The following is a 22345-nucleotide window of genomic DNA, read 5'->3' as shown; positions in this document are numbered from 1 at the left end:
CTCGTGAGATTGTTACGAGGTTCTGTTTTAACCCCAAACTCTCACGTACGAGTTGTCACCCAAATCCCCACCGCCTAGGCGGTGGCTGCTCTAGGCTGCCTATCCCCGGCTGTGTTCCTCTTCCAGGGTCCCTGTCCAGCTCGGTTCCTAGGCCTATGCTAAGGATGCGAGATCAGAAGAATTTCAAACTTCCCAGGGGCCCAGGAGAACGAAGAGCTTCTCTGCCTCTTCCAGCCTCCTGCCCAGCCCTGCAGCTCTCTGGCGTTTTGGACCCGAAACCGAAGCCTCCTCTCCAGTAAAGAGGCCTGGTTGAGCTAACGGAGATAACTCGTAATAACTGTTTTTTCACACACAACTTCTAACCCTTCCTCCCTCATTTCCTTACCCAACTTGGGGACTGACAAAGCTTAAAGAGGGAAGGTCAGGCAACTAAATCCTTGATCATACTATCCAGAGTTAAAATAATAATAGTAATAATAAATGATGATAATAATGTCAGAGAGGAAGACATAAATAGAGAAAATAATCTCACTCTAACAAAGTGGGCAAAATACTCAAACCTATCTTCCTAAAGGTTCAACCCTGCGTTTGAGCCGCGGGGCCGCCTTTCTTTCTTGCTTGGCGGTAGCACAGAGCCAGTTGGGAGGCTGCCGACGCCGCCATGGCGGCCTGCGGCCCGTGCTCCCGTCAATCGCCGGGAGGTGGCGCGCTCTGCTTAGAGGCCAACGCCAACCTTCTCCCTGTTTCTCCCCCTTCTCTCTTCCCCCCCCCCCCCCTCGGAGGCTCGCATTGAATCGGCCCTAACGATTCTCGGATCGTCATTATTTGTAACCATAGAGCATGAATTACCTCTTGAGGTCATCAGCGAGAATTTACGACTGGTCAACAAAAGCACGTGATTCCCTAACGCCCCCCCATCCCCCTTCCAACCCCCCCCATATTTGGCCGCATACATAGCAAAACGAAGTACAGTGCATCGCTATAATTCATTAATACATCATAAATCGTGAAGCACAGGGTTATAACGACCACGATCCACAAATCAAGCCCTCCAAAATCACCCAAATGAGCTCGTACTTTGTAAACTCCTTCTCGGGGCGTTATCCAAATGGCCCGGACTATCAGTTGCTAAATTATGGCAGTGGCAGCTCTCTGAGCGGCTCTTACAGGGATCCCGCTGCCATGCACACCGGCTCTTACGGCTACAATTACAATGGGATGGATCTCAGCGTCAACCGCTCCTCGGCCTCCTCCAGCCACTTTGGGGCGGTGGGCGAGAGCTCGCGCGCCTTCCCCGCGTCAGCCCAGGAGCCCCGCTTCAGGCAGGCGACGTCCAGCTGCTCCCTGTCCTCGCCCGAGTCCCTGCCCTGCACCAACGGCGACAGCCACGGCGCCAAGCCCGCTGCTTCGTCCCCTTCCGACCAGGCGACCCCAGCCAGCTCCAGCGCCAATTTCACCGAAATAGACGAGGCCAGCGCGTCCTCCGAGCCTGAGGAAGCAGCAAGCCAGCTAAGCAGCCCCAGCCTGGCTCGGGCACAGCCAGAGCCCATGGCCACCACTACAGCCGCGCCCGAGGGGCAGACTCCACAGATATTCCCCTGGATGAGGAAGCTTCACATCAGCCACGGTAATTCTCCATCTCTTTTTTTGTCCTCTTCGTATCCCTGCCCTGTGCTGGGGGTGAGGGGGGGTCTGTGAGGAAAGCTTGACTTTGCCTCAAATATAGATTCACCCCCCCCAAGAGGGAGAACTGTTCAAAGGGGTCCCCACAGCTCCATGAACAGAGCCAAACAGGGTCTTTTGCTGGGGGTGGGCATTTTTCTAAAATCAATTTGTTGCCGGGTTCAGTTTAGGTTTTATTTACCCAGCTAGTCACCGGCTTTGGGTTGAAAGATGGGATTTGTGCATTGTAGGGAGGGGTCCTGTTTATTCCCGAAATTTTGAGGTGCAGCTAGCAAGGAAGAAATGGGCTGTAAACGAAGCTTTCTAGGGCAAAAGTGCAGCGGATCTCCTCCTTTCCGGGGCTAAAGGCCGCCTGAACCCAGCCTAGGGTGAGGCACTGGGAAGGAGCAAGAGACAAAGCCGGGAGCATTCGCTAGCACCAGAAGTGGGGGCTGCTGGAGAAGGGGGGGGGAATGAAGAAATAGAGGCTGGATGCGGGCACCTGGAGTGAGGAGGATTGGAGCTGCGGTGAGCAGGGTGCTGGGGACGCCTGGGTCCTGCTCCCCGTCCCCTCCCACTCAGTGCCCCCTCCTTTAACCGGAATAACGTTGCCTGCTGGCTCTTCTCTAACTGCTCTAGATATGACTGGGCCAGACGGGAAAAGGGCCCGGACCGCCTATACTCGCTACCAGACCCTGGAGCTGGAGAAGGAATTCCACTTCAATCGCTACCTGACCAGGCGGCGACGCATCGAGATCGCCCACGCGCTCTGCCTGTCCGAGCGTCAGATCAAAATCTGGTTCCAGAACCGTCGCATGAAGTGGAAGAAAGACAACAAACTGAAAAGTATGAGCCTGGCTACAGCCGGCAGCGCCTTTCAACCATGAGCCCATCCGGAGGAGCCCTGGGCGGCCCAAGAGCCCGCACCACCCCCAGCCCGACCCTTCCAACCCTCCCTGCACCGCCGCTGCGCTGCCCGCTGGGAACCTGTTCCCATGAGCCTGTCTCGCCCCAACCTTGTGTTACAATTTTTCGTTTGGTCTTAGGTCTTCCCATGGCTCCCTCTCTCCTGGACTGGTTATCTTGTTATTATTGTTAATAATTATAATTATTATTATTTCCCCTCCATGCTCCCCACCTCCCTCGGCTCGCCCCCAATTGCCAGTGTTTCTGAGTGTCCTCGTGTCTGTGGGTGCACCCCTTTCCCCAGGAAAAAGAAAAGAAAAAGAAATTCGCATGTTTAATGTGACTTCCCTTCCCTGTGTGTGTTCTAACTTATTTATAAAAAGGGTAATGGCTGTATTTTGAGTTTCATCTGGAAACTTCCATAAGGGGCAGCAGTTGAGGTAGTGCTGGGCCCAGCTGAGCTGGCCTGAGAAATGGAGTCTACGATTGTGTCTCTTTTTACCCACTTCATCCGTCTTCAGCTCCCACTCCCTAGGCCCAGGACTCCGGAGCAGTGGCTTGTTCCTGGGGTGGGAAGGGGCCAGGGAAGGACCAAAGTGTGGATGTTGAGAAGAGGAAAGGAAAAGAGTAAGCGATAAGCTAAGCGCCTGCTGCCTGGTAGGCCCCACAAGGCCTGGCCTGGGAGTGTATGGAATCAGAAATAAGCCTCGGTGTAAAATGTCTTGTGATTTTTCTCTGTGAATCTGTGGGCCTGGCTAGAAGGCCCAAAGCTTGTAAATATGGGGCTAGTCTGGGTCAGGCCAACCACTTCCTTACCCATTTCGCTTCTGAGACCATTTGTAGCCAGCAAGGGGATGCTGTGTGTGTGGGATCTGTCTTTGCCAGGCCTGTCTCAGTGATTAGCTTTTGGTATGTCTGTAGCTTTCCTTGAAGTCAAATAAATGTTTCCCCCACTCCATTGCCTTCCCCTTGTCTTTTCTCCGAGGGTCTGCCTCTTTCACCACTGGGCACAAGCTATCCTGAGACCATCTCCCATAAATCTAGGGCACAGGGAAGGGGAAGTAGGATGTCTGCCAGAAACCCCTTGAAGCCACCTAGGTTGGGCCAGGAGACAGGCCTTCCTGCCTGGGGTGGTGAGAGGCCCAGGAACTTCCTATGGGCCTTAGCTGGACTCCATCCTGACTTCCCTCCAGGTGACTTGCAAAGCCTCTGAAAAAAATGCTCCAGGAAGAGTTATTTGGGCCTAAGTCCTGAGCAAGAAGACTCCTGGTATTTTGAGACTGGTAAAGGCCTGCCCAGATGCACAGTCTCCTGTTCCAAACCCCAGTTAAGCTCTGCTGACCACTAAAGAAAAACAAAACAAAACCAAACAAAACAAAAAACCAAACCACAATTCAATTTCAAAGGTTTCCTGTCTCACTTGGCCTTCTCTGCACTTTTCAAGGGGTCCTCCTCTCCAGGGGTCCCGACTGACCTTCCCCTCTTGATTAGGGTTCCTCCTGAAAGGCCCCTGGCTCCCCCTCCAGCCTGGTTCAGGACCAGGGCCCAGTCTTCATCCATCCAGTTCAGCCTCCACCCTGAGCAGAAGAGTCAAGTCTGGACACTTACCCGGTCAATCCCTTCCAGCTGGGCCCAACTTCTTACAGGACCTGGGGGGAGGGGGAGTCGGTGAGGAGATGGCGAGGGTCTTGGAGGGTCTATTGGGCCCTCCTTCCCTCTCACCCCATGACTTTGTCCCCCTTTGCCGAAAGCAAACTATCCCAAAAGTCGCTATGACATTTAGATGTCAAATGGATAGGGGTTTTATCTCGAAGTTAGATCGTAAAAATCGCCGAGAAGTCAGACAGATACCCCTCACTGGCTCGAGAAAGTCACGTGAGGTCCATAAAGTTAGTTTTATGGTTTTGGGGAGTTGACACCGCGCGGTATATTTCACATTCTCCAGAAGGTTAAGTGACACTTTAACTGCTCACTGTGGTGGGGAAGGGGGCAGAGGTAGGTGAGCGCTCTTCCAGCTTGGAGCAGCAGGAAAAGCCCAGGAAGGCAGTGGCCAGAGCCCAGGCCCAGCACTCCACAGTAAGTCGCTTCCAGCTTTCGATTTCTTCCCTTGCAGTTTTGGGGCTTGGAATGGGAGGAGAAAATTTTGTTTCCAGTAGGGCTGTAGACAGGGGAAATGTAACAGTTTTGTTTTTGTTTTTAACATATACCCAGTTCTGAGAAAGTGGGGGGGGGCTAAAGTGTGGGCTCAGTTCTGTAAATCCTCAGTGGTGGGAGGTGTCTGCTGCTTATTTACGGGAGCACCCCCGGACTCTGTGGAGAAAGGGGTTCATGTGGGATCCATGCTCCTTCAATATCTTTGAAAATTAGGGTCCAAGAAGGAGGGGGTGCGAACAGCTGGAATAAAGTTTGGGTGTGGCAGAGGGGTGTTTCTCTGCTGACTATCTTCAGGTAGATCTTCCCTTACCCCCCAGGAGAGAAACATCTTGAGATTGGTTCATCTGGGCCGTGTTGAAGGCACCAGGCGGGCACTTTTCCCTGGGTATAGTTGAGAGACAGAGCCAGGGAAAGGCGGCTGCTGTGGGCCACCTTTTCCTAGATTGCTCTCTGGGTTTGGGATTCATGTTCCCCACAAAAAACATCCCCCCTGCACTCCCCATAGTCTCCCCAGGATTCTCTAGAATGGGAGAACTCGGTGTTCTTATACCCAACTTCAGCTTGTTGGTCCCAGTTTGATTTTCTTGTGCTGGTTTCTAAGAAAGAACTTGAGTTAAAATGAGGGATGTTGGGGGGGGGGGGGGTTCCATAGTCTTCAGTTCCAAACCTAATTTCTGACCAGAGATCTGAAAGAACAGAGCTGCCTTCCAGGTCTGGAGGACGTAGGTATATCTAACCAGCCAGTCACAAATACAACCTGCCCAGGAACATAGGTCCCCAAAGAGACCAAGGTGCTGTCTTTTCTCTTTCCTCTTCGTTCCCCTCTGGACTCTGAATGGTCTCTTTGTTTTGTAGCACCGCATCCAGAAGTGTTTCCAAATTTGCCCCCCTCCATGGGAGCCTTGTTTTCTAAGGAAAAGTCACCTTTCTAAAAGCTAGAATCCTCTTACCGATCAATTGGATGTGTCTCCCCACCCTCTTAACTAAGACCTCTGGAGCCAGTGCCTCTGGTGCTCCTGCTTCGGGCAAGCTCACTGTTTCTGGACTCACCAACTCTGGTGGATAATTCCTCAGATAGGACTTGGCATTTTGAGGGGCTTCTAATCCCTGACAAAGAAGGGCCACAGGGCTTCCCTGCTTCCCATGAAAGGGATACCAGTGTTCCCCCTCTTCTTGCTCTGCCCTTTACTCTTCTCTGTTTTTTCGAGCTCACCCTTCCTTGCCTACACCCAACCGATAGGAGACCCTCAATGAGCTCTAAGAACAGAGGAAAGAGACCAAGGGCTTGGGATCCTCACCCAGGCATCTCCCTAAGAAGGATGGACATTTACACCCCTTGTAAAGGACACTCTTTACCACTCCCAAAGGATCAAAGGAAGCCAGCAGCACTTAAAATATGAATACACTTTGGAGGGTTGGCTTCTGCCGGCTTCAAAGCAGCTGAAAGAAGCATAAAGGAGACAGGCAAGGGTAGCAGACTCTAACCTGGGGATTCTGAGAGAATCCTTTTTCCTGGTTTCTTCTGACCTCACTCTATCTGGCTTTCTGTATTCCTTCTTAGGGTCCTGAGACTCTAGGTCCTCAGGTTTGTCCCTGACAAGCGTTCTCCCTCCACTTTGCATGTCAGTTTTGCAAACTCTGATAGAAGGTTCGAGGCCAACAGCCTTGAGACATCTATGGGGCATATTTAGATCAATCTTTCAGAATGGCAAAGAGGTGTTCCCAGGCACGAGTGCCTGGTTTTCCCTCAGAAGTAGCCCCCTTGGATGGTCTCCTATGACTCTAAGCAGATCTCAGAGGGGGAAGAAAATCCTAGTGGACTTCCTCTTCCCCCAGCTTGGCTTTCTGGGGTAACTGTTCTCTGAACTGCCGCCAGGGCAAGTTGGGGAAAGATTCCATGAAGAACATGAAAGGGTTGCTGGTACAAAGAACTGTCCTCGCCTCAGACTTGCGCTGCCTCTGCCTCCCTTCCTTCCTCTTCTTCCTCCTCCTCCTTTTTTCTTCTTTTCCTTCCCTTTCCTCATTCCTCTTCCTCTCTCCCCCCCCCGCCCCCCCTCCCCGCTTCTCCATTTCCTTTCTGGACACATTGCTTTACTGCCTCCAGATCTCTTCTCTCTCCTTTCCCAGTGTTTCCTCTCCCCACATGGCTAGGCCTCAATCTCTGAGAGACAAACCAAGCCGAGCACCCTCTCGCCAAATCGTCTACCCTAGGGGCAGAGCCACTACTGGAAGAACAATTTGATTTTGTTTTGTTTTATTTGATTGTTTGTTTTGTTTTGTTTCTCTGTGGCCACAGGGATGGGAGGAAGTATAAAGAAGTGTAAACAGGAAAGCGGCCTAGCCTGGAGTTCCAAGTGCCCATATTTCATCAGCTTCCTCTCCATAACTGCAGCAGGGACACTTAACCCTTCCCTCGCTGTGAGAGGGCAGAACCGGGAGAGCCAACAACCAGTTTCTTTTCCCCCTTCCTGGTTCTTTTATCCCTGGGATCTGAATGCTGGGAGAGTAGCCAAGGATTCGAAGCAGAGGAAAAGGCAGAGAGGGTTCGGCATGTATCCTCAAATTCGGTCCCTTCCTGGGACAGCTCTCCTGGAATATAAGCATTATCACAGTGTGGATTCTAGTGGATTCTAGCAGGCCAACCTGAGAAGAGAGGGCTAATAAGACTCTCCCCTCCCCCATTTTTAGGAGTAGGCACTACCGGTCACTTTATTCCTTTTTGGAGGTTTTTAGAGTAATTGGATTTTGAGGCTGGGATCTGCCCACAGCAGGGCCTATCGATTGCCGCGGCGCAGTTACACATCTGTATTAATTAACCCAGACACCACATGGAAACTGAGCTGTTTGGGAAGGGGGAGGGGAGCCATGGGGGCCCTTTAAGGAGACTGGACATTTCTCCCTAAGTGTCCCTGAGGCCCAGATAGGATAGTTGCTTCCCACAAGAATCCTGTGACCCTCCCGAGCTCAAAGTCCCTGGACTTCTCTGCAAGGGTAAGCCTGACTTGGTTGTTGCAATTGGTCTCCCACCCCACCCCCAAATCTCCTAGGGGTAGACTAGACACCTCCTAATGTGTCTTCCTCACTCAGGTCTGTCTTCCCAGTTCTCTGATGCTGTCTCTGGTAGAGGTTCCCAAAGTCATCTTTTTAGAGGAGTTACTAACCCTCCTCACCTTCCTTCCAACTTCCCAAAAGTAGAAGCTTCCTGAAGCTTTTCAGGGTTGTTCTGCTTGGTCGTTTTGGTGTCCCATTGGTTGTTGGTGGTAGTGATGGTGTTGTGGCCTTCCTCTTCCTCCTACCCTTCCCTCCAAAAAGTGATTAAAATCTGTTAAAGGATTTAATTAAGAGAGTTAAATGAAAAGGAAGGAGGCACAAATGAGTTGGGGGAAAAAACCCCACCAAAGCTATTCTCAACGATTAAATCGCCATTTTAACAATATAATGGAGATTGCATCCTGAAAGGGGAAATCAACGCTCATATCTCATCAATAATTCATAGAGTCCGGGATCACGCAGAGGTCAGCAGACGGGGTGGGGGGGGGGGGTGCGCAGCCCCGGCCTACACAGGGCTCCAGGCCTGTGCCGCATACATTACCCGCTGCCAGCCACACCACCACCTCAGCGGCTTTTGCAGGACAGGCCGGTATGCCTACAGGTTTAGACGACTTTTCCTCCGTTCTTTAGGTAAATTTATGGAGAATTCATTGAGTTAGGAGCTCTAATAGGAGGAAGAGGAGGAGGAGGTCGTGGTGGTGGTGGTGGAGGAGGTAGTGGGTTTAAAGTCCTAGATAAGATCAAATTCCGGGTAATCCGGAAACCTGTCGGCCACATAGCATCCCCTCCTCAAGTTTTACTTTTTCTGGCACCCTCTTCTTTCCTTTCCTTTATACCTTAAGTTCCTCCCTCCTGTCTCTCCTCTCTTTATTTCCTTTGAGAGAGGAAGATGTATCCTCTGAAGCACCTTGCAGCATCTTGTCCTTGGCCAAGGCTCCTAGGCATCCAGGCCATGCTCTTGTCTTTTAAAGGACTGGGGCCGTGCACGTGGCTGCAGGCTGTACTGCGGGCCTTGCGGCTCAGCGGCTGGGCCCATGACTTCAGATCCCGGTGGGATAGAATGAATCATCCAGCGAGGAATAATTCGTAGGCCTGAGGCTGGCTTGCCTAACCTCCTCCTACCCCTAAGTGGGAAAGGGGGCAGTCTGCATGGCCCCAAGCACTTAGCAGTCCAGTGGAGGGAGAATGACAACATGCGCGAGGGGGTCGCCTCTTGGGGAATTTAGAATCAGTTTATGCACCTATTTTTCTCTTTCTATATTCCATCTTCCTTTCTCTTTCTCCCTTCTCTCTCTTCTTCCTGCTTTACGACTCCCAAGTACCCCACGGAAGGAGAAATGAAATCTTTCCCTGCAACAGATGGGAACCTGAGAGGTGGTATTTGGGCAGATGGGAAACCGAAAGCGCGCTGGTCCACTGCGGGGCTGCTGCGCCGGCTGGGAGGCAGAGGCTGTAACTTCCCGGATCTGCCAGTAGAGTCCGCCTTAGACCAAGTTCACAGCCAGGCTGGGGTCTCTGAGACGCCAGCAGGCTACCGCTCAAGGTGGCCCCGGGCCCCGCCGGGTCTGCTTTGTTGAAACCCAGATCTCTTTCCACCCCCTAAGGGCCCAGTAGACTCCTCCGATTCCAAGGAAGTCCTGCTTCAAGCTGTTTTCATTCTTCACCTTAGAAACCACTAGTTTCCAGGTCACCCCATTCTGCGGTTCCCATAGCCCTTCACTCAGCAACCTCAGCCTCACTCTTCCAGACAAGAACGAAGGAGGGTGGGTGGGCAGTCAAAAGCCCTTGCTGGCATCTCAACCAAAGAGACCTATGAAAATGAAGGCAGTGTGGTCAGTGCTGCAACCCCCCCCCGGGGGGGAGTTATTTAATAATTTAGAACTTCTATTCCCCAAGTCTAAGGTTCTTTCTTGGGGTGGGGTGGGAACACAAGGTGGCCAAAGGGGAGGGGCAAGGAAGATGTTTTGCTCTTGGGTCTCTGAAGTCCGCACAGCAGAAGGAGACCCTGAGCAGTGAGGCCAGTGTTATTGACAGAGGGGTCGCAAAGTTGGAGGGTCAAAAGTTTACGTGCATGCGTGATCCCGGCGGCCCAGGCGTCTAGCGGCGGGGGCGGGGTGGGAGAGGGGGAGGGGGTTGTATGTGTGAAGAGAGAAGAGAGAGCATGGGATGCTGGAGGTAAGGAAGACAAGGGAGCTGGGAGATGGAAGGGATGGAGGAAGCAGAAGTGGGATAGGGGAAAGGCAGATATCTGGGGGAGGGGAAACTGAGGAAGGAGGAAACTATTCTGCTAAAGCTGTGCTGCCGCTGGTGGAGAGCCGCACAAAAGACAGCGCTCCGGGGCGTGGCGAATCCTCCACGTAATTTTCTCTCCCAAAGATAACCTTTGAGTCACCATATAAAATTTAATTAAAACCTACCCAGCCGCACACATTTAAAAAATCCAATTACCCACACGTCCTTGCAGGACGTTTGGCAGGGCCAAAAGAAGGCTTCCAAGGTGAAGTCTTGCTTCTCGCTAGCAGCAGCCCCACCCTGCTTGCCCTAAAGGGACCAACTGCGTGCCCCTCCTCCTCTGGGGGAGGTAGCCCTGTCTTCCCAGACCCCTAGTTCCTAGAATAGTTCCAGGTACTGGACTTTAAGGCTTTGGGCCAGTACTAGGGATTTTTTTTTTAAATTCCTAATCCTTCTCTTTACATGTCGTGTTTAAGAAGTAGGACAGTGAAAAGCAGTTCGCTCCTTCTCTCCCAAGCCTCCATTTGGAGGTTCATCCAGATCCACTCTCTCCCTCTTTGGAAGAGGGAGGGCAAGTGTGATGGAAAAATACTTAATGATCTCTTGGAGATCTTTGTAGCGGGAGTTGAAGCAGGCGACCTGAAATGAACCCCCGGTCTATGCATTAAGCTTAGCTCATAAGTGAAAGGCTTCCTAGAGACCGTGATTATTACACTAAGGCATATGCCTATTTTGGATCCTGAAATGACTGTTACATTATGAGATGTCATCACAGTCTCTTCTAAGCATTCGCTATAGGAGGTGCACTGTGGGTGTTTGTCCTACAATGGGCATAGGCTGGGAGCTATCGTAAAATATTTTGAAATAAAGCCAAAGAATAAAAAACAGTAAATTTTAAGGCAATTTAACCCCAGTTTCCCCCTCCCAACCAAAGGGTGTATGGAATCATTTCTATTTACTCCTCAAGTGAAATCACTGGGGGTGTCCAGAGGGGGGCTATTGGGTCCTGAGGAGCTGAGGTCAGGGCTTCAAGAGGAGAATCTATTTCTTTTGATTCCCTCTTAGTCTCATTTGCCTACGTCTCAGAAGAAAATGTTGACAAATTTAGAACTCTGGAATAGACTGGAGTGGTCCGAGGTCCCAGGCTAAAAAGACTGCAGGAAGGGAAAAGTGACTTCTGCTATCCCAGACCAAACTGGCTGCCTTGCCCTAACCTATCCTTTCTAGAGGATACCACTCTGCCCCGCTCACACTAGGTTTGGCCTAACTTAACTGTGTGGAAGGGGGGTTGTCTAGACTACATCAGCCAGTCTACTGGGGGGGGGCAGAGAAGAGGAAGGACACATTGTAGACATTCCACCAGATTTTAAAACCCAGGTTTTTCTGATGGTGATGGAGGAAGGGCCAAGAGCTGCTGAATGAATGAGAACTATATTCTTAAAAAAAAATGGAGGGGGGGTGTTTTGTTTTCAGGGACCATTAAAACCTCTGAAAACCAGGTCCTCAAGTTCCCTGCTTTTGACCAGTGCAGCCTGGTCCTTCTCTGAGTTTTCTCTTCCTCGATGGGATCTGCTGTGGATCAAACTCTATTCCAGAGAGGTAGAAAAGTCATTTCTGGAATTCTGGGGCCTCTAAAGTTTCGGCAGAAATGGCCATGTATCTGGCATTTGGGGCCACAAGTAAAATGGTTGAAGAGGGTAGCAGGGTCTCGGTCGACCCAGGCCCTGAGGGTGCAGGCATTTAGGAAAAGAGCCCAAGGAAGGAAACCCTTGTGTCAGGCTGGTTTTCTAGGGTTCAGATGCCCAATGACATACTTCCTGCCCTTCAGGTGCCAGTGCCAGCATAATTAGTTGCTCAGGCCTCAGAAGGATTCCCTCCACGGGACCACAGGCTTTTGCTCTTAGCCCTGGGAGCCGGAGTTGACAAAAATATAGGAATGATTGAAAAATCAAAGCGGGGGCGGGGCCGCCTGAATTGTATTCCAATGGAGACTTTTTTTGGGGTGGGGTTGAGGGGGGAGAGAAAAGTACAGCTGGAGAGGGCAAGCTGAATCAAATTCCTGCTCTGTCATTTTTCTCCCAAGTAATGACCTTCGCAAAATTCAATATGACCGAGCGAACTGCGTGAGCATATTATAGTAACTGCCTGCTCGTGGGGGGAGGCCCGGAGAGGGGTGAACCGCAGGTCACGGCGTCTAAAAATTATTAAAATGTTCGAGAGCCTCGTGATGCGCCTAACCGTTTAACAAAGACTGCCAAAGTATGAGATTAATACGAAAACTTGCGCTTCAAAAACAAAAACACACCAAAAAAAAAAATCATCTTTTTCCGGCCTCAGAGGGGGCCTGTGGTTCCTTGGCCCGCAGCCGCGGTTCGGTTTTCCGGACACACAATAGTGGACAGGAGCGAGCTCAGCTGTTGCTCAGCGGGCCCACGGCGGGTCGGCCAGGAGTAGGCGGCGAGCGGCTGGGTGAGTACTCTTGCCGGCTCAGTCCCTTGCTCCGTTCAGTGCGCTTGGGGTGCTCGGGCCCGCTGGGGACTAGCGTCATCTTGGCCCTCTGCTGGGGTTTCTTTCCTCTCTGCTTCACTTCCAACTCGCCCATAAAAGGTGGATGCTTTTTTGCTGGGCCGGGGCATGCCTGTGATGGCGGAGGCGGGGTGGGCTGGGCAGCGAGAGGTCACAGTAGCAACCTGTGGCTGCCAGGGGAAGGCAGTCAAGTGGTCTTCAAAGAACCTGGAAACTCTAGAGAGGTGGTACAGAAGGTGCACACGCCCCTGGCTCTGTGTATTTTTATTGTTAGGCTTATTGTTGTTGGTATTCCGGGCATAGAGAGGTGAGGCTGGCTCAAGCTGTAGTGAAATCTGTCCTGGGGGTTGCTGATAAATCCTGTCTTTAGCCCCTAGCGTCTACACAGAGATGGAGTGTGGAGGGGGGGGGATTGGTAGGAGGGCAGGTGGTGGCTCTCTAGTTCTCAGAAGCGAAAATTTCACTGACCAGGGAGTCTCTTTACCCCCATTCCTCTCACTCTTGGTGCTCAGGACACCTGGGCCACATCTCTTGTTAGGTGTGGATCAGGAAGAAACCAGCCTCGATGCTCTCCCAAGTTGCAGATGGATTAGATCAATATAAAAGAGAGGGAGGTACGAGGGTAGGGGAAGGGCCTGGGCAGTTGGAGTGGGTGGTAGAACCCCTAAATGCCCTTTGAGAAGACTTGGTTCTTGCTTGATGCTAGGGAGCTGGTGGGGGAATCAAAGCAATACACTTTGTCTATGGATGACCAAATGAAACCCTGTCTCTACAATATATTTTTTCTCTCTAGTTATATATGAGTCTGGTCTAGCTAGCTAGGAGGGTATTTGGGTTAGAAGCCAAACCCAGAGGCCACTATTGCAATGCCTAGATGTAGTAGGTTAAAAACAAAACAAATAACAGAAACAGAGGTCTCTGGACCCATTTGCCTGCAGGTGGGATCTCTCCTACCCAGTTCCTGGTTTCTGTGTGGGTGAGTTAGACAGTTGTTTTGGCTGATCTGTGTGCATTCGTGAAATTGACAGTGTTCTAATCCACTCAATAAGGACGAAAGTGTATTGCTTAACCTAGGAAGCTGGGTGGTGAGGAAGTTTCTCCCTGCGCAGTGGCCCTCACCTGGTCACAGCTCTCAGGGTTTAAGCTTCAGTCCCTTCTAGCTCAATTTCTCATTTTTCCAGTTTAGTAAACCAACAGTTACTGGGATGTTCATTCTCAAACGCCAGAATCCCATTTTGGCCCCATTGCCAGCAACCCAAGCAGGTGGATGGGCCCAGTTAGTGTGCCTCTAGACAGAGAATCTCTGCCTGGGGCTAAGAAGTGCATAAAGGAGGTCCTCCCCACACCTTTACAGAACTGTCCCTTCATCCCAGTCCCCAGGAGGTAGGAGGGATATGGGAGGCTGGGAGGGGTCTGCCATCATCTGGCTGCAACTTTTATGGTTCCTCATTGCTCTTCTTTCGGAAATGAAGCGCCTTTGATCTTTTTCTCAGGTTGTAAACGGAATTGCCCGTCATTAAATATCCGGGAGTCCCCATCTGCTTGGTCTCCCAGCATTTTTCTTCACAGCTGTTTCTCCCTCTTTTTACCATTCAGTTTTTCCAAAAGGACTTTTATTACGCCCTCTTCACACCCAGTCGCCTTTCTCCCCTCCCTTTGCTTTGGAAAATATCTAGATATGCGTTTGATCACAAAGTAAAGACTTGGGGCAAGGGAGGAGCCGATTTGAGGTTTTGTTTTTTTCTTTATAAAAAAAAAAAGTCATAGGGGGAGGGGAGGGACTGAGGGCACCCAGAAAGGCCTGATTCTGACTTCGAGGCAGCCTCAGGATGACCCTTCCTCCTTTTGTACTTAGCTAATGTTTACATCTCATAATTCATGCGCCACCGAAAGTCGCGCGGCAGCCACGAGGTTTGAGTCCCTTTGCCTAACGGCTGCTTTTATTTTTGATTCTTTTTCTAGCAGAGTTGAAAATATTGTAATCCTAAGAATGGACCCACAGTGTCTTTTTCTGCTCCCAGAACTCAAAATTAAAAACAAAACGAAATAAAGTGAAAGCATTCAAACTACACCCCCAAAGAAGAACGCACCGAAAGTAAGAGAACTGGAAATTTCCTGGGCCGAGAAGACCTGTCTGTCTTCTGTATATACCCTGTAGATCCGAATTTGTGTAAGGAATTTTGTGGTCACAAATTCGTATCTAGGGGAATATGTAGTTGACATAAACACTCCGTTCATTTTTTTTCCAGAAGAAAAATAGATTACTTTCTAAATGAGGACAATCCAGTGACTGGCTTCAAGAAGACTTCTTCCTTTTCTTTCTTTTCCACTCTCAACTAGTTAGGAGAAATCTCTTCTACCTGAGGCATCACCCTTGCCTGCCTGGGTCCTTGTTCACTTAAGAGGTTGTTAATGTTGCTGGCTTTTTAAAATTTATCCTTAAGTCCAAACCTAGTTCTTTTCTGTTATGGGTCTAGGGTGCTTTATTGGAATTCGTGTGGAAGCAGTGTGCAAAGGCAAAGGAAATTTGCTTTTCAAACGGATGCGGAGGTCGCTATTTCATTAGGTTCATGACATGGCGCCCTGAAAAATATGAGGTTGCCATGGGTGTTCTAGTGCGTGTGTCCTTCCTTGGTGGGGGTGTCACAGCTAGGACTCCTTTCCTTAGATCATAAGGATGTGAAATTTCTCTTGATCACACAGGCAGAGGTGGCAGCTTTAGCGGCAATAAGAACTCTTGACGCCACGGTTAGCATTGCTTCGATGAATCTGGAATTAGCAAATTACTGCTCCATTTGTTTTCGAAACTTGCAGGTTTTGTTTTAATCCAGCTTCTATCTTTAGTGCGGGAAGTCAAGTCGTTTCTCTGAGTTTGGGCCTTGTGGGTCAAAGGGAGGGAGTGGTTAGGAGGAGAGGACAGACTGACAGACACAGAGAAGCTAATAGTGCAGCTAAATGCGATTTGGAAGGCGAAGTCTCCCCGAATTAGTGCGTGAATTTCCTATCGATCCGCCCGCGGTTCCATTCATCTCTGACAAGTCCCTCCGCGCACCCGCCCTCTAGCTCCGACGCCACCTCACTCACCTCCTACCCCTCCCCAACTGGCTGCAGGGAGAAGCCCCAAGCTTAGCGCCCCTCAAACCTAGTGGGTGCCCCTTTCAAGAAGGAGCCCCCTGGCCCGCCAGTCACTTAACCTCACACAGACACCCGGTGCGTGAGCTCCCACTCACCCTGGGGAGAAGATGGGGCCCTATGGAAGGAAGAGAACGGGTGGCAGAGGTGAGGTAGGGCAGGGGGATACACCCGGAGCCCCAACTTCTAAGGGAATGCAGAGATTGTGCTTTTCCCAGCCCCCCAAAAACAAGCTCTCCAGTCTTAACCTGCTCACTCCTTCCTAGCTCTTCGCTGCTCTCCGCTGCGGAGAAAGCCAGGCGAGGAGGGGGTCGCCCCGCAGGAGCCTATGTAAATCCTGGTGTTGGGTGGGTGGGGAGGGGGAGAGAAGGGGAAATAAACCTCTTTGGCTGGAGTAGGGTCCGGGTGAGCAGATTTCCTTATCCGGGAATCGCAGGCCGGGTGGCCATTGGCTCGGAGGATCACGTGGGCCCCTAACTTTGTTCACTTGACAGTAAGTAGGAGGGCTTTCGGAAACAGGAAAACGAGTCAGGGGTCGGAATAAATTTTAGTATATTTTGTGGGCAATTCCCAGAAATTAATGGCTATGAGTTCCTTTTTGATCAACTCAAACTATGTCGACCCCAAGTTTCCTCCGTGCGAGGAGTATTCACAGAGCGATTACCTACCCAGCGACCACTCGCCGGGGTACTACGCCGGCGGCCAGAGGCGAGAGAGCGGCTTCCAGCCCGAGGCGGCCTTCGGGCGCCGTGCACCCTGCACCGTGCAGCGCTACGCGGCCTGCCGAGACCCCGGGCCCCCGCCGCCTCCGCCGCCCCCGCCGCCCCCGCCACCACCCGGGCTGTCCCCTCGGGCTCCCGTGCAGCCACCAGCCGGGGCCCTCCTCCCGGAGCCCGGGCAGCGCTGCGAGGCGGTCAGCAGCAGCCCCCCGCCGCCTCCCTGCGCCCAGAACCCCCTGCATCCCAGCCCGTCCCACTCCGCGTGCAAAGAACCCGTCGTCTACCCCTGGATGCGCAAAGTTCACGTGAGCACCGGTGAGTGCGTGGGCATCCCTTCCCCTCCCACCCCCGGCGCTTTACAGCGAAGGGACCTCCGAGGCATGTGGGGGAGGGAGCTGGGGGAAGCCAATTGTCCCCCGCTATAAACTCGCCATTGCCAGAGATTTACGGTCTCCTGTTTTCAGAGCCACATAATTACATCGCCCATAAATTTTTATGGCCTGGTGGGCCCTGCGCCTTTGAAGTCATCCTCTTTTTCCATTCTCCCAGCGACTTTTTCCGCCAGGGATGTGCAGTCCCAGTGAAGGTGGAAGTTGGGGAGGGGTGTGGGAGGAGGGGAGGAGAAAGGAGGAGGAGGAGGTAGTAATCCGTACTTAAGCAGAGAGTTGAATCAACTTCCAGTATTTCTTTTTTCCCTTTCTTCCAGGCTGGTTCCTTGGCTGGAGAAGTGGGCAAAAGTTTTTACTGGGGAGAAGGCACTGTTTGGAATCTGAGCAGTGAGGGTGGGGTCTAAACCCAGGGAAGGTCTAGGGCAACACCCCTCCCTCTTCCACCCTTCATTCTCCCACCCGGGGTCCTCAGGCCAAATAGTGAGAGATGAAATCTTTCCAAGATTCCTCACAGTGTCCCCTCCCCCAGGCAACAAGGACGACAGCTTAGCCTTTCAAAAGTTTGAGGTTTTTCTTTTCCGTGTGTCCCGACTTCTGTCTTCCTTTTCCGACCCCCTCCCTTCAAGATGAGGTGGTAGGACCTGGAGGCTTGAAGTTAGCTGGAAGAAAGAAAGGGCTTTCCCTCCTCCCTTTCGGGGGTAATAAAACTTTCTCTTTCTCCCTCTCTGTGTGTGTCCAGTAAACCCCAATTACTCCGGCGGGGAGCCCAAGCGCTCTCGGACCGCCTACACTCGCCAGCAAGTCCTCGAACTGGAGAAGGAATTTCACTACAATCGCTACCTGACGCGGCGCCGGAGGGTGGAGATCGCCCACGCGCTTTGCCTGTCGGAGCGCCAGATCAAGATCTGGTTCCAGAATCGGCGCATGAAGTGGAAAAAAGACCATAAGTTGCCCAACACCAAGATCCGCTCGGGTGGCACCTCGGGCACAGCCGGAGGACCCCCTGGCCGGCCCAATGGAGGCCCTCCCGCGCTCTAGTGTCCCCCCAAGCAGGAGCTCGAACCTGGGGGGCGGGGGTGGGCTTGAGCACCGAAGGGGGATTCGGGGTTATGGGAGGGTCCCCAGGCTTCGCCCACAAAAAAAACCCCTATCTACTCTACTCCCACTTTATCTATAAGGAATAAAATACCGAGAAGGGGGGGGTAGGGAAGCCTTATTTATAGAAACGACAATAGGGAGCCGGGTGAAGACCTCCGGAAGCAAGATTCAAGTCTCTTGCTTTCTTCCTTAAAAAAAAAAAAAAAAGAAAGAAAGAAAAGAAGAAGGAAGAAAGGAAAAGACAGAAAGAGAAATGGAGGAGGCTGCTGCGCCTGGTTTTCAGCTTTGGTGAAGATGGATCCACGTTTCATCTTTAATCACGCCAGGCCTGGGCCCATCTGTCTTGTTTACTCTGCCGAGGAGAGGACGAGCCTCGGTGGCGACCATTACCTCGACACTCGCTAACAAATGAGGCCCGGCTCGGCCACTGCTGCCGCCTCTGCTGCTGCCGCTGCTGGACCGCAGCCTGGATTGTCTTTCTTTGTCCCTTACTCCTGACACGCAGCGAATGCACCCTCTGACTGCCAGATAGCACAGTGTTTTGGCCACGGTAACAAACACACACACAACTTCTCTCCCTGTCGGTGCCCACCTTGGGTGGGTGGGCGGGGGACGACTGCTCACCCCCTTCCACCATAGGTTTAGAAGGGGGAACAGAAGGGAAGCGAGGGGCGGTCTTCACAACTTGGGTTCCAGAATCTGAACCCAAGAAATATATATATATATATATATAGAGAGAGAGAGAGATTGAGACACCCAGGAGGGCCTTCTACTAGAAGGTCCTGTTCAGGCCTGGCAGGGTGAAGGGCAGCTGAGTTCTGGGAGCTGGGAATGTCTCCTGGTCAATCCACAGTTCTTCAGCAGAGGCCTTTTCTTAGACCACAAATGAATGTGAAATTAGGAAATAAAATGCTGTGGCCCTCCTACTCTGGAAGGACAATGTTGCAGAGCCTTCTCCCGTTGTTATCACTGTTGCATCGTTTATTATTATTATTATTATTATTAATGCTAATATTATTATTATTTTATGTCATGTATGTCTTCTCCCTTGTTCTCTTCCCGACATTCCAAACCAGGCCCCTTCCTACCTCCGGGGCTGCCTGAGCCTACTAGAACCTTCCCTTGGTGTGAAATTTTGTGTCCTGTACAGAGTGACATCAGAAATAAATGTTTGGTTTCTTGTGACCGTCACATCGTGTTTTTGTTGGAATGTTGACGTTAAAGATAGGAACAAGTGTCGCCCTGTGTATACGCTAAGCACCCTCCCTCGTGGATTTGGCCTCACAATGAAGTGGGGTTTTTTTGTTTTTGTTTTTGCTTTGGAGGCTCCAGTGGGAATTTCTACCTCAGAGGCTTCCAAATCTTGGTAACTGGTTTGTTTTCCCTTTGGAGTGGATAGATTTTGTTTGAGGCTTAAAAAAAATTGTTTCCCCTCCAGTCCAAAAATGGATCGCAAGGACTGGGAGGGCTGATCCCAGCCCCCAATGGGAGTGTGTGTTTCATTGTAAGACACCAGAGGCTTAAGGAGAACAAAGTCTTTCATACCGTGATTTATTTGTCATAAGCAAATAAAATGCAGTTAAGCTGTCTCCTTCTAGACAGACAGCTCTTTGGTTATTAAAGTTCGAGGGAGAACTCCACGAGGCCGGCCTCTTTCCTTCCCGCATAAGAAGGTACCGCTTTCCTCTGAGGTGTTTAAGACTTTAATGAGTCTAATTTTTTGCACAGATGTTTCTGGGTGTTTGCAGGTTTTCAGAGTATTTTTATATTACAAAGGAACTAGCCGGTGCCATAGCTCAAACTCTGACAAGCAAATAGATAATCAAGAAGACAAATGGCCTCTTTTGTGAAGCCCTGCTCCTGTATTAATTTTCATTTTCTTTCTCATAGAAAGTATCGAAAGTAAGGCTGGGGACCAAATAGCTGTCTGTATCTGAGATCCCAATTACCTCTAGAATGGAGTGGGGGAGGGGAAGGGGTCCAGGTGATTCTCACAAACCTCTGTCAGATTTGGGTCACTTCCGTGCAGTATAGGCAAGAAGTTCGAACGAAGGTCTGGAACTCTAGCCTTGGGGTCCGTGGTCCAGTAAAGGCCTAGGGTGCAGCCACATTCTTCGCTAAGAAGTTCCAGGCTCCACAGAGAATATATTAAAAGTCGTTTTGGTTTTTGTTTTTGGCCTTTTTTTACCCTTTGGTCCCATTTCTTTCCAGAAAATAAAGAGCCAATACCATTCTCATGTTTGACTGTTGTTTATTTTGCATTTCTTTGTTTAGCCTGTAAAGGTAGCGGGAGTCTGAGGAAGGCCAGAGAACCCATTGGGCCAGTGTCCCCAGGGCAGTAGAATTGCCCATTAAAATGCAACCAAGAGATTAGTTTTTTAAAAAAAGAAATTAAGAAAGAAAGGAAGGAGGAAGGAAGGAGGAAGGAAGGGAGGGAGGGTTGTCTGTAGACCTGGAGGAGGATAAGTAGCTTAGCCTTGTTCCGGTGTGTGGTGTGATGTTTTAGTTTTGAGGCAATAAGACAGCCCTTAGTTGAGGGGGGGAAAACAGTTCTTAAAAACCATAAGGTCTCCCCCCAGGAATGTCTCTAAAGAATCAAATCAAAGCTGCTCCTTAGAAGGTATGAATAGAATCTTAAAAGAAAAAAAGAAAGAAAGAAAGAAAAGAAGAAGACGACGACGAAGATTTCTATGGCGCTTAAAGTTCACAGCCATTCTGTGCAGACAAGAGCTAAGAAAAATGTGAGAATTATACAGACAACCATTAATCACTTCTTTTCTTTAAATACGTATCCTCTCTCCTTTGTTATTATTCAACAGCAAATCTCCGCAGACCGGCTGTTGAGGGAAAAAAGTCTTAGCCGCCTCTCGCAGATCTGCAAGGGGGAAAAATTTTGGAACCATAAAGTTGAAAACTTTTTTCTCTCAGTTTGGAAGAAGTCTTTCGTCATGAATGGGAGCAGCGGAGCTCTGGCGCTCAGGCAAGAGCAGGCAAGAGGTACAGAAGGTAACAAAGCCCTGGCTTGGGTGACTTATTTTTCTTTCAAATCATTTTATGGGCTGTCTTTTACAAGTAAAAGGAAAAAAATCTCAACTCGTCCTTTTTCTTTTTCGACTATCTTTGTGGGGTTTTTATGGTGGCCGCTTGGGCAGATTTGCTGGAGTTTATGATGACTGATGTTTGGAAGAGCTAGGGAGACAGAAACGGAGAAGGAGAGAGGCCTGGACACCTGGAGAGTGTTTGAACTGGTCGGGACAGAGGTGTCAGGGCCCTGAAAAACACCAGGGAAGAAAGCTGTTGGAGAGACTTTTCAGAAGTGCTTTCTGGTTTTTGAAAAATGCAGGCGAGCTTGGGGGAGAACCTGTATGTGCGTGTGCCAGCCTGTGTCTAGAATACACTCAGTGTATTCCTGGGACTCTGATTGTCTATACTGTTTACCAGTGACATGTCGTTTCAGCAGCCTCCTGGAAAAATAGAATCCAGCCTTGGAGCTGGTAGAAGTGGATGCAGTTGGATTTTCTTATGGTGTCTAGCTTGGGATTCTAGACAAATCTTCTACTCTCTGAAAAGGAGAAGCTGCTCAGGGCCAGGTGCTCTGACAGAGAAATTCTCTTTTGTCCTTCCCCCAACCTCCCCCCCCCCCAACTCCAGGCCTCCTGGAGCCTTAGTGTTCAGTTCCCTTTCTTTTCGCTTCTGGGTTTGGGGGCTCTGTTCTTTCTCCTGGGGCCTTACTTCTCAGGCTGAGGCATCAGTGGACTGGCCTCAGACCTGAATGTGCTGGCCCCTTTTCCCTGAGGCCTCACTTGGCGTTTGGAGGCGGGAGGTTGGCAGGATAGAGAGTTCATGGAGAGGCCACGTTTTCTAGGCGATTAGCTTGGTATTAGAACCACAAAATGACCTCGGAAGCCCCTTGACCTCTCTGAGACTGGACATTGTGCTAGCTCTTGCTTCCTGCCCCACAGGGAAAGTCACACCTCTTCAGGGAGGGGTTCCAGTTTCTCCACCCCCCTAATTGTGCCTAAATCTCAGAATTTCTGGATCATTTTTCTGTTGTTGTGGATTGGGAAGGAAAGTGTGTCTTTCTGTTGCTGGTTTGTTTTTTGTTTTGTTTTGTTTTGTTTTTAAGTTAGCCCAGAAGTCCTATGAGAGACAAGTAGGGTGTAGGGTGCTCTGAAGCCCTTCCCTAGGTTAGGCTTCAGCCTCCTCTCCTGCCCCTCGGCCACTGGCACTTCTCCTTTTTAGCTTTGCCTAAAGCAACCTGAAGGAAGAGTTACTAAAGAATAGCCGAGGTTAGACAGACTTTGTCTGTGGGACTGTAGACCATAAGCTCTCCTGAGCTGGGGAGAGAGGAATATCCTCTCCAGGGGCCTTACTTCCCAGGCCGTGAACTAACACTCTCTCTCTCTCTCTCTCTCTCTCTCTCTCTCTCTCTCTCTCTCTCAAAATCTACAGTCTCAACCCATTTACTGAAGTTCC

At 50.6% G+C, this 22345-nt stretch overlaps 3 protein-coding genes across 3 annotated transcripts in view; all 3 read left to right on the top strand.

The window, feature by feature from the left end:
• Hoxb3 (homeobox B3) overlaps positions 1-22345 on the top strand; it is a 54990-nt gene that overhangs the window by 9676 nt on the left and 22969 nt on the right. Inside the window, exon 2 of the mRNA XM_041664959.1 lies at positions 20689-20875. The gene's annotated coding sequence lies outside the window, so the exon portion shown is untranslated. The remainder of the gene's footprint in view (positions 1-20688; positions 20876-22345) is intronic.
• On the top strand, positions 1006-3514 carry Hoxb5 (homeobox B5). The gene is made up of 2 exons (XM_041664956.1): positions 1006-1627; positions 2302-3514. Exons 1-2 carry the CDS (start codon positions 1066-1068, stop codon positions 2547-2549), a joined length of 810 nt encoding a protein of 269 aa, XP_041520890.1. The 5' UTR covers positions 1006-1065; the 3' UTR covers positions 2550-3514.
• Hoxb4 (homeobox B4) lies at positions 16069-18532 on the top strand. Its single transcript, XM_041664958.1, has 2 exons — positions 16069-16697; positions 17511-18532. Exons 1-2 carry the CDS (start codon positions 16244-16246, stop codon positions 17807-17809), a joined length of 753 nt encoding a protein of 250 aa, XP_041520892.1. The 5' UTR covers positions 16069-16243; the 3' UTR covers positions 17810-18532.

This window comes from Microtus oregoni, unplaced genomic scaffold (assembly GCF_018167655.1).
Source record: "Microtus oregoni isolate MIOR12 unplaced genomic scaffold, Mior012 000015F_ref0000493, whole genome shotgun sequence".
Classification (NCBI taxonomy): domain Eukaryota; kingdom Metazoa; phylum Chordata; class Mammalia; order Rodentia; family Cricetidae; genus Microtus; species Microtus oregoni.
The sequence above is the reverse complement of the archived record's forward strand: the minus strand, read 5'-3'. Positions and strand labels throughout refer to the sequence as shown.

Bases quoted from the DNA above. Each gene is read 5' to 3' on its own strand.
- Hoxb5 (XM_041664956.1), top strand. From the start codon at position 1,066: ATGAGCTCGTACTTTGTAAACTCCTTCTCGGGGCGTTATCCAAATGGC. The intron at 1,628-2,301 runs GTAATTCTCCAT...TAACTGCTCTAG, and splicing joins GAAGCTTCACATCAGCCACG to ATATGACTGGGCCAGACGGG.
- Hoxb4 (XM_041664958.1), top strand. From the start codon at position 16,244: ATGGCTATGAGTTCCTTTTTGATCAACTCAAACTATGTCGACCCCAAG. The intron at 16,698-17,510 runs GTGAGTGCGTGG...GTGTGTGTCCAG, and splicing joins CAAAGTTCACGTGAGCACCG to TAAACCCCAATTACTCCGGC.